This window comes from Mytilus californianus, unplaced genomic scaffold (genome assembly GCF_021869535.1).
Source record: "Mytilus californianus isolate M0D057914Y unplaced genomic scaffold, xbMytCali1.0.p SCAF_6, whole genome shotgun sequence".
Lineage (NCBI taxonomy): Eukaryota > Metazoa > Mollusca > Bivalvia > Mytilida > Mytilidae > Mytilus > Mytilus californianus.
Window position 1 is genome coordinate 77,609,531 of NW_026262712.1, and position 12,232 is coordinate 77,621,762.

The 12,232-nt window shown below is 32.8% G+C and overlaps 1 protein-coding gene across 1 annotated transcript in view; it reads left to right on the forward strand.

Annotated features, from left to right (window-relative positions):
* LOC127706327 (uncharacterized) overlaps positions 1–12,232 on the forward strand; it is a 207,329-nt gene that overhangs the window by 24,337 nt on the left and 170,760 nt on the right. Inside the window, exon 7 of the mRNA XM_052210860.1 lies at positions 12,022–12,195. Coding sequence (XP_052066820.1) covers positions 12,022–12,195 — 174 coding nt within the window. The remainder of the gene's footprint in view (positions 1–12,021; positions 12,196–12,232) is intronic.

The following is a 12,232-nucleotide window of genomic DNA, read 5'->3' on the forward strand; positions in this document are numbered from 1 at the left end:
TAATGAGCCGATTCAAGTCTATCGATAAAAATGAAAGAAAAATACATCAAAACACAGTGAAGAAAATGCATATAACTCATATGGAAAGATAGAATAGACACACATGGACATTTGGGATTCCGTGCTTGAGGCATTCCATAAACAAATAAAAGATATGGATAGTATGGATAGTACACTACCAAGAATTATATCACATTTTTATTATACATTTTTACCCTCTTGTAAATCAGTACTGAACGGCTTCATGATAAAAAATTGTAATGTTCTACTTTTGGTATATTCAGTACTGATTTTTTCAGTACTGTAACAGTACTGTTTTCTACAGTATTGTAACAGTGCTGATTTTTTCAGAACTGTAACAGTACTGATTTCTACAGTACTGTAACAGTACTGATTTTTGCTGTACTGTAACAGTATTGATTTTTGCTGTACTGTAACAGTACTGATTTCTACAGTACTGTAACAGTACTGATTTTTGCAGTACGGTAACAGTACTGTTTTTGTCAGTGTATTTCATAGACTAATTTGTTTCCCTATCGAATCAGTACTTACTTTTTAGTGCTCACCTATTATTTATCAATCATTTCTCTTCTATTTAGGTAAGTGAATCTATTATCAATTCACATCATCAAAATGGAAGTTTCTGTAGCCAACATGTATTTTTAAGAGAAAATCTATGGATTTTAATTAGGAAATTTGATGCTTTAAAGACATAATAATTATTCAAGTACTTTTTTCGTTGATTTTGTGTGGTTTCTATACAAATGTTTACTTATTTTTAGAAAATTCAATCAGTGATATTTCATACAATAACAGAGATAAATTTATTATGTTTTGGAAAAATCATAGGTACTTGGGGACTGACACCTTTTTTTTTTTTTGGCCCTCCCCCTTTTTTCCAAAATCCGTTATTTTTTTGTTTTCCATTAATTTCAATTATTTTCGCTTTTCACTGTATAATATGAACATAAATATACTAGAAATAACTTGTATTTGCTATTTACTATCAATTCCAAGTTTACTATCCACAGCGGTCACTGAGATATTATATAGAGATAAGGTATCTCACTTCGTACTTTATCACCTATTTTCCTACGTGAATTCTAAGAGGAATCCCAATTCTAATTCATTAAATAATTAATTTTCTTTTGGGTCAGTGGACATGACTCGTTTTCGCAAACATTCCTCTTCTTAAAGTGCCGGCACTTTTAATACAATTCGACGTCTATCGACAGAACGGATCAATTTTGCTCGTCGTGTCGTCGTATTTTGATTATTAATTAACGTCAGTATTGTGTTGGCGACAACTCTAAATCCGGTTCTTTGCAACAAATGTTCCGAATGTTATTGAAGAGCACGATAAGGTACGAGAGTACGTCATAACAGTGCAAAGTATAGATAAACTTGAACTTTGGTGGATAGTTGTCTCATTGGCAATCATTCCACATCATCCTATTTTTATATCTACTAGAATACATCGACATCGTGGGTCCGTGAATAAATTGAAGTACATGTACCTACGACTTATTGTTAGCCTTGATTTAAGTCATCTGATAAAGTCATGCTGATTATAAGAGAGGCGTATTGGGTTTACGTGGGCGCGTTGCATTTGTGCCAATTTCAACAAAATCCAATCTTTCATTTGCGCCACAAGGTTATATTTCATTTGCGCTATTTTACAGCTATATAACATATAACAGAAAAGTTTAAAATATTCATTGCTACATCGTGAATAAGATTTTTTTTTAGAGTATTCCCCCTCGGTAACTAAGTAAGTTCATACTCGTTTCTAAAATAAATGTGAGAGTCACTTAGGTTTAAAACTATATGGTGTTCACATGTTTTAGGTATCAATATGGACATTGTCAATTCTGAGACAAATTCTCAATTGGATTGTTTCATATTTTTCATGTCGGGGCAGTTCATAGCCGACTATACGGTGTGGGTTTTTCTTATTTTTGATATAGAAGAAATAAGTCTGTATTTTTTTATGACCACACAGACAGGTTATCCAGTGTACATCAGTACATCCGAGGCGTTGCTTACAAGTCTTGTGTCAGAACAAACTTTTTGTTTTACTCCAGTGTATATATAGTTCTTTCTTTTATGTTTTATGATCTCGTTAATCTATAACAGAACTGTGTTTTAACATTATTATGAAAAGTCTCTTATTAAGAACGTATCAGTGTATTAAGCTTTCATTATGGTTACGATGACTGATTTCGGAGGAATATGTTTTATTATGCAATCAATAAATGTGTTTTCTTAAGTTATTATTAAAAGTCTCTTTTGAATAAAAATATTTTTATACTATTTACCTGTATTTACCTGTATTATTGGCGCAAATGAAATGTTTTTATTTTTGCGCAAATGAAATATGGTTTGTGGCGCAAATCAAAGATTATTTTGGCGCAAATGAAATGCCAATTGGCGCAAAAGCAAAGCACCGGGGTTTACAGAATATAGAATAATGGGCAAAATGTGCATATTAAAGGGCAAACAAAATATAAAAAGAATAGAGAAAAATAGATAAAACAAAATAAAGAATAGAGAATAATGGGGTGCTAAAATATAAATAACAGAGAATCACAGGCAAAATTTATAATGAATAGTGAAAAGTGGTATAAAATATTAGAGAATACAGAAATGAAGAAACCCTATCCAGAACCTCTTATAAGGTGCACAGTTTTCTTTGCTTTCAAAATCTTTCTCATGTCCTGGTTTTCTTACTACAAGCAGAAACTACATGTGACATTTATGTAAGGAGGTCATGTACATAGACTTTGTAGATATATTTTTTTTTATTGGTCAATGATTGAATTTATGTCGGTTAAAAGCTCCATATAGCTATGTCCTTGTTTGTATACTATGCCGACTCTAGATAAAGCTTAGGAAGGTCTTTCCCCTACGTGAGGAAAGACCTTATTATTTTTCTAATGTTTGTTTTTCCTTTTTTTGACCTCCTCCCGTTTGTATTTGAGTTATCAAGACCAAATTTGGACCATCGATAAACCTCATCTTGACGTATTACCAGATGACCCTGTGTAGGATTTCATCACCCCCTTTAGAAGTAATCTACCTTTTATTGTTTTGTGTTTTTTTTTTTCGACATGCCCCAGTAAAGCAGGCAAGAAAGTTCAGCGTGTGCACTCTTGTTATAGAAATGTCTTATAAAATTTCAATTGACCACTATTTCCCAGTTTTTACCAGTATTAATGCTGGCCTGGTCAATACTAGTATTGACTGAGTTTTTGACAACAGAAGTTCTATCAACGATTTGCCTTCTGTTCAATACCAAATTATCAAATTATAAGAAAACAGTTTTATTAAAAACATCAAGATTTGACAAATAAATTATAAATGCAAAGGTTCCTGAATTGGGACAGGCACGTGAATTCCTGTTCATGTATGTGGCAGGATTAAACCACTTTCTAAAAGGGGTGGTACATGTATATATAGTGATGAGGGAGTCTGTCCTTTTGTCCTAGTGTCCCACTTATGTATCAGCAATTGCTCCTGAACCACTTGACAGAATTTTGTAAAACTTCGATACAGTCCTTCTCTTATGATGTACTTTTTCAAAGGACAATTTATAAAGTGTTAGGTCCATAAATAATTATACCATAAAAGCATGTTGGGAAGAACAACTTTTTACAAATCATGCAAGGTATTTGATGCAGTATCTATTGTTATAGGTATCCAAAAGTTGATCGCACCAGAACACAAAGAATAAGTCTTTGAGGAAAATTTAAGTCTTAGATCAACAACTAAAACCTATAATGAACAGATAATATATGAGATCGAGATAGCACTGGTATGAAAGGTGACAGTAGAACATTTGGGAAAAAATTTGAAAGGTAGGTCTAACTTTACACTAAATAAGGATTTTTGAGGTAAGTATTTTCAGTTTGTCCGTTTTATTTCATTTGAATAACATGAGATGTTGTAGTGTGTTCATGAGACAACAACCCAACAACGATAATATTCAAACGAATAGAGAGCAACATACAATTCTTCAACAATTGACAGATGTCAATATGGTTAACAAAGAACCCTATGGGAAGTACATATGGGTACACACAACTTCTCATTTAACTGTTTGACAGATTGCATTGATATTGTGCCTGAGTAATCAGATTATGGTAATATATGTGTTTTTGGTGACGATCCAAAGATGGTCCTTGGAGCCTGGTTTGCTGTAGAACTCAACATTATTTTTTTACTATAATCAGTACTTATCCTAAATAGCAGATTGACAAAATGATCATAACAAAACATATAGTTTAATCCAGTCCTGGAAAAGCATTTAACCAAAAGTCTTAGGTATAATGACATAAAAGACAATGATAGATTATAGAAATCAAAATAAATAAAATAGTACCAGTAAGTCCGATATAGCTCGGATGTCTGACAGCCTTTTTAGAACTTGCTTTCGTTCTGGAATGTCAGTGTGGAGCCCATATAGAAAACATGGAAATTTGCCAACCCAGACTTGGGGCGCTAAAATTCTTCTCAAAATCGTATTAGATCAGTTTTTAAATAGGTAAATCATACATTATTCAATTCTTTATTCATTTTTCTCCATGTATAATATGAACCTTGTATTTACTTAATACCACCTGTAGCAATGCATGTATATTGTACACATTTTGTTAAGGTTGACCTATATTTGACCTAATTATTGGACTTGGAAAAAATTATAACATTGAAATCTGACAGTGTTATTATGCACTTTTTCCTTTTCAGATACAAGTTGGCAAAGATATATCATAAGCATTGGGAGAGGAGTGAAAATGACATTGAAGCAGACTGAAGAAAACATTGATTAAAACATCAAATTGAGAGAGAGAGAGAGGACATTTTGTAACTTTAATGCTGTTCATTCATAAGATTATGTTTTATTGTACTTGCAATGGAGGTTATTGTAGTAGATAAAAGAAAACTTAACATTTGAGATCATGCTATACTGAGTAATGCAGTTTAAAATTCACCCTCCTTCAACTTCACGTTAACAGGATACTTATTATATATATTCTAACAGAAAATTGCATGTATTTTTGGTTAGATATGCTCTGCTGTTAAGGTTAATAGGACAGATTGCCGATATAAGGAAGATTTGTTCACATCTAAGTAACTTTCAATGCAGATACTATTCACAATACACTAATGAATATTATGAACAGATAACTCAAGTTATTTAAAATAGCAAAGATCTGATTTAGTGTATTACTTCATGACATAAAATAAATTCCTATGTACACAGAAATGACAAAACAAAGCAAAGGAACAGGTTGTTATTGCTGCTCTCAGTATTAAACACAAAACCACAGATAGGCCTTTAACACAAGAGCAAAAGCTCACACCAGGATCACTTCAAGTTCTAGACTCTTAGAAAAGGTTTTAGAGGAATTTGTTGCTAAATGTCAACAACGCTATAGCTGAGCATTGAAAAATGGTACAAAATATCATACTTGTTTAGCAGAAGATTGGAATTGAGTATTGTATTGCATTGAACTGACTGACATGTATACAGAACAGACCCACTTCAGGGTTTCATATTGTACAACTGCATATGCTTTAATATTAAGTTTTGGTTAAGATAAAGTGTTGCTGCATGAATAAGGGTATTTTTTGGGAATAATTGATATTGATTCACTCGTAGGGTCTTTGCATCATAAATAAACACATTTATTCTGAAACCAGTTGTTAGCATGATACTTGTTTTACTCTTCTTGTATGAATTATGGTGGCACGATACTAAACCCCAAATGGAGGGATTGTGGTGGATTTTCACATGATGGAGAAATATTTTTTCAGTTTAATTGCAGTCTGGAGCTCGCATGACAGTAACTGCTTGTAGTCCTCTGTTAATTTATATTAATTATTGTCATTTTGCTTAGTTTTCTTCTGTTTCCTATTATAACATCTGACTCTTACTGCTTTTAAACTGAGTTTTGCTGTGCGATTTGCTGGATGTTTGTTTATTCAACATTGGCTAGAGGAAAAGGGGAGGGCTGAGATCTTACAAAACATGCTTAACTCTGCATCATATTGCACCTGTCCATGAACCTCTAGTCTTTGCAAGTCTTGTGGTGTGGTTTTTCTTAACATTTTGGTACATTTGTATGTTTTGGAGTTTAGTGTGGAGGCCATTTCGCAGAACTTGTTTACATTATTGTTTAGGGGCCAGATGAAGACCGCTCTGAGTGTGGAATTTTCTCAGTGCGTTAACCCCTCGGTGGCATTTGTCTTTTTTTTTTTTTGCTCTTCGATCAGGTTGTTGTCACTTTGGCACATTCCCCGTTTCCAGTCTCTATTCTATTACTCATCCTATACAAACCTTATTCAGACAATTTTCAAAAAAGATTGACATTGGTCGTAACTTAGTCTCGCTGGAACTCTAATGTGATGTGTAATTTCAAAAATCCTACAGATGCTATTTTATTTTGTAGCATCAAGGAGTATTTACTCAAATTTTTAAACCCCACTCAATTTATAAACATGGGTATATAAGAAACTGAATTAACAAAAGAGTACTTAATATCCACATTTTAATGGTCTATCTAGTGGATAGTTGTCTTATCGGCAATCATACAACATCTCCTTAATTTTATTTATCATTATGGAATATTAAACTAACAAAAAAAGACTTCACCAAAATAGTGATTTCCACAAGATGAAATATCAATAAGGAACAGCAATCAAGTGTTGAATCGCTACTGAAATAAATCAGTCTAAAAACAGGACTGGAATAATACTGAAAGAAATCAGTACTGAAGCATTACTGAAAACAAAACTACTGTTACAGAACTGAAACACTCAGTACCGTTACAGTACTGTAGAAGTCAGTACTGTTATAGTACTGAAGAAATCAGTACTGTTACAGTACAGCAAAAATCAGTACAGTTACAGTACTGTAGAAATCAATAGTGAATTTACCAAAAGTAGAACATTACAATTTTATCATGTAACCGTTCAGTACTGATTTACAAGAGGGTAGAAATGTATAATAAAAATGTGATATTGGTAGTGTAGGTTATAAAGCCAAGAGCAGTATTCCTGTCGGACCCGTCTCCGCTTTCATAAAATCTTAATACCGGTTGATGGACGCGGGAAAATTGTTCTCCCAGTCAATACGGATTACACAATACCAAGCATGTGAAACAGGCGGCTAGGCCTCAACCTCTCTCTATTAACAATGATAGTAAAAGTCGCACAAATGGTAAAGCTAAATGTAGCAAGTGTGAAGTCAGTTAAAAATTTTACAAGAGACATGGTATAAAAAAAACAAAAAATATTTGAAGCACAACGCAGATGGCATTTTCATTACTTAAATCTGACCGAATTCTGACTCTTTACTCTCTTTGTGGTTAAACACGGCCATGTTTTTCAATTCCTTCTGATGAATCTTAAATCCGAACATAAATGTTGTTTTCTCTGATTTGTTTTAAATCATATCCTCATAATTGAAAATATAGAGATAAATCCAGGTTCGAATTTATAAACTGACACTGATTCTAACTCCAGTATAAAATGGAACCTCAATATCCATATGTAACATAAACATAGTGGGTATGGTTGTCTTCAAAGAGAATGTTCTGTGTTGGTGATTTGGTCCAAACCGGTGCTGGTGATCGTTGAAAAATGTGAACAAAGATGAAAAAGATGTTTTAAACATTTTCTTAAATACAACATAGAAATAAAAAATTGAAATGTTTTTATTTTGTTTCTAATGGATTCAAAGACAATGAATATTAAAAAAAATGGCCCTCTATGCTGTTTAAGTATGCGTAACACCTAAGTGTTTATTGTAAAAGCATCTAGAATGAACAAACATGCTCCACTTTCTATACTCAAATCTGCAAATTGTGAAAAACCGTTCACCAAAATTGTGCATTTTCTCAGTTTCGACATGTCCTGATTCTGTTGGTCCTGGCGTTATGCTACTGAGTCCTTTTACGGTAGTTTTGATTAGTGACAAGACTTAATTCCTATTTGAATAATTTAATTTGGATCAATAAAATTTGGCAAAGAATTGAATACAACCGTATTTTTGCTCTATTTTTTACTTTTGGACATCCATTTGTTTCCATTAAATTAAAGGTTACACGTGAGCAAAAAATAATGCGACACTTGCGATCGCATGAAACAACAGCATTAAAAACTATACCCCACATGGAGGTAAAATGGTCTATCCTAAAATGATTTTCATGGTATATTTTCAACTAGTAATATCTTCAATTAATGCTAGATGCACAACTGTTTTGCTATCTTTCTTTTAAACATCGTAAATTGGTTTAAAATCAACTAATAATTGTGAATCAATCAGTGGTGCGTTTAGAATTTACAAAAGTTGCTAACACGATCGCGAGCGAACATGTGGATCAAGTGTCCAATTTCAAGGGATCAATAAACACACACACATACACACTCACCCTCACAAACATGTGTGATTTATATACTAGTAGTTAGATAAAGTTAGTTAGATCTACAATAAATGTTCATGAGACACCAGCCAAACAACAAAGACATGATCATCTACACCAGTGCAAATGGAGTTCATATGCATCTATAAAGACCACACTGTATAACAAGTTTTAAATGGTCCAACACAAAAAGACAAACAAGTAACAAGTTAAACCTCTATCTTAGTTTTAGATGTGCATATAATAGACCAAGATGTAGATATCCTGCAAACGGAACTTGTCAGAAAACAAAAATATCTAATACAGCAGAATCTTCAATTAGTTGAAGGAGGCTATTACCCGACAGAAACAGAACATATTACAGACGCCGAATATGAGGCTTGTACAGTATCTGCCAAGCAGATACTCATCGGGTGCGCTTTAATCTGTCCTTGGGCTCTAACTATAGATCAAATGATCATAGATCTTGTTTTATTCATTTACATACAAGAAAACACATGAACAATCTTGCATTATATATAATGTGATACGGATTATTAAACACTTAAACATTTTTTAGAAGAAAACGCAATTAGACGCTTGAAAAACAATTCAACATGTAGGCTTAACGACCTGTATTTAATTCGGGTGTATGGACTCGCCACAACGCGACAACTAGTACCAAAAGGGGGGGGGGGGCGGCCGGGGGCGGGGGTGATAATCTCTTTTAAAGTTATTAAGCGAGTCCCGTGAAATATTTTGGTTCCTTTTGGGGTTTTTTGTTGTTGTTGTTGTTATTGTTGTAGTTTGTTTTTTTGGTTTTTTTTGGGGGGGGAGGGGGGAGGAGGGTTTCAATCTATTTGTCTTAGTACTTACTCGTGTCAAAAAAGCAAATATTTACGGTGTAGTTGAGCCCAATTTTTTTTTAAGTGGTACTTCCACAGACTTGCCTAGGAAATTTAGCAAATTTTGCTTAGTTATCTCCTACTCCCAAAATTCATATGTCGCATGAAAATTTAAGTCTGACATGTTTCGGTGCATGCAGTGTAATAACCCTATACAGGGACACATTTCAGCGAAACGTAGGTAAGTCCCATGACAGCCTTGATTAAGATTACAGAAATATGTCATATTCTAAAAAAAAAAGCATTCAACAGTCAAAATAAAGTATCCCTCAAACGGGTCTTACGTGTACTTATCTTTCATCAAATTGTAAGCGAGCTCTATTAAATTTTTCTTACATTTGAACGAAAGGTACAAACGAATGTAAGTAGAGCATGTATTATTCCCACGAGAACACTGAGAATCTATTTTTAATCCGGTAAAACGGGAATAATTTTTTTCTGAATTAACTGAATCTTTGAAAATGGATTATTTTTGATGGGTTTTTTAGTGGAGGGGGAGGTGTAGTTGAAATTATTTTTTGTTGGGAGCGGGGGTCTTCTGACGAGCCAATATTTAGCAAGTTTTTTTATATTGTTTGGGGCGCGGGTCTTCTGACGAGTCAATATTTAGCAAGTTGTGTTCAGTTGTCTCCTTCGCCTTAGTTTTATTATTTTTTTTTTACATCGTACGTCACAAAATTCCGATGTCGCGTGAGAATTCAAGATTGACATATGTTGTTGCATGCTTGATATACAAACATTGAGGCGAAACGCCACCTAAGTCCCATGAAAGCTTTATTAATATCACAAAAAAAGAATTCAAAATTCACAATAAACAATCCCTCAAATGGGTCTTACGTATATGATTCGTCAAGCGTTCGTACCTTTCGTCAAATTGTACGAAAGCTCTATTTTAACCTTTTGTACCAAATTGTAGACTCTCATTGACCCCTCATCGTTTATACCGTCAACGATACGACTATGGAATAACCTTGTTGAGAAGTGTTTATAAGTTTGCTTAAGTTGTGTCTCACACCTTTAGAAGATTTAAACGGATATAATATGTATTTAATGAATATATATAATTAGAATATAGCAAAGTACTCTCGACCAATGAAATTGTAGAATTGGATGCCTCTTAATTGTGAAGAATGAATGTAAATCATGTTCTTAGTAAGGGATTTTCCTATTATTTGGGTTTATTTACAGTTCAAAACAAAGAGTTTCTATAAATGAGTTACAACTGCCCCGAAGCACATTTATCAGATTGAAAGGATTTATCACACAGTGATTGAAACTGACTAAAAGTTGAATTGTGAAACAAACAAAAATCTCAAAATAAGTTGAAGTTTACTGGTGCAGTAAAATTGGTACCGTGAATTTTATTATGAAAATATTACTATAAAATTAAACAATACCAAAGCAATGCAAAAAAAAAGAAAAAAATTCTTTCAGATAAAAAATAACCTAAATCTTATTGGCTGTGAAATAAAATTTAGTTGTAACTCAAATGTATTAATTGATTTAAACTGTAAATAAAAAAGGATAATTCCTCACTAAAATATTACATGATTTACATTCATACTCACAATCAGGAAACATACAATTTCTACCTTTTCTTTCTACTGTTGTGTCACCTAATATCTATAACGCATTTTTTAAAAAATATTTCCCAAATGATAAGAAAGTCCTCACATCACTAAAACTTATCCATAAATGACATGTCGAAAAAGGAAGTCATGCATCAATTATAAACATTGCACTGATAATGAAACTAATTCTTGAATAGATCATTTGAGCCTTGAGCACTTTACAATATTCTAAGTTTGTAAGAGAATGATAATCCCTTACTTCATGATAAGTACTCGCTAACGCTCGTACTTATTCATGAAGAAAGGGATTATCATTCTCTTACATATACTAAGTTATCAAAAGTATATACACTTCGAGATCACAGATTAAATTCGTTTTCACAGATTTTCAGGTTAAATCTGTGGTAATGATTTTTAAATTTGTGATCACAATTTTTCAAGTTCATGATGACCAATATGTCTATTAATCTGGGATAACGGATTGTACAAATTTAAACCGTGACAATGAAAAATAATTTGTTGTAACGAATAATGTAATTTGATGTAACGAATAATATAATTTGTTATCCGTTTTTACGATGTTTCAAATTCCATATCTCGAATTCAAATCATATTTTGATGTCTTAAATAGGGTTTCGTTTACATCGTGTTGCTGAAATTTGTCCTTTGAGTTCTATATCACGGATAAAAATCATTAAGGCGAATTCTATACTTCGTTATCACAAATCGTGATAACGAATTTGTGGAAATAGTTATCACATATATTTGTACTTAATTTCAATGATTTTTCAAATTCCCTCACCACGAATGATAAAAACTTGTGAGTACCAATATAATTTGGGATCCCTAGTTACAAATACACGTTATAACAAATTCCATTATTGAATACGTGATAACGTATAGTGATTGGCGTTAATGAATTATACAATTATTGATAACGATTTCATCCGTGATCGCATTTTTTTTTTAAATTAGAGATCTCTATTTCAAGTTATTTTTTTGGGAGAACCGAAAAGGAATTGTTTAGCCTTATTATAAAAGAAAAAAGAAGAAAAAAGAAACATTATGTATGATATATCTCCATTTATGAGAAGATTCATCTAATTAAAATACAGACAATTCTATCTTCCCCAATTTTAGCTATATGTGGCGGTCGGACACCTCAAAATGGAGCATGTAATGAAGAAGCAGAAAATGATCAGATTATCTACAGACATAGAGCTACGCGATATAGTGGCGACGGAACATGTACTTCACCAGGAAGATGTTCCTCTTGCAAGGATGGATTTTTTGCCAATGGTGGCTATTGTACAAGTACGTCTTTCTTCAATAAGAATGTTGGCACAACGTA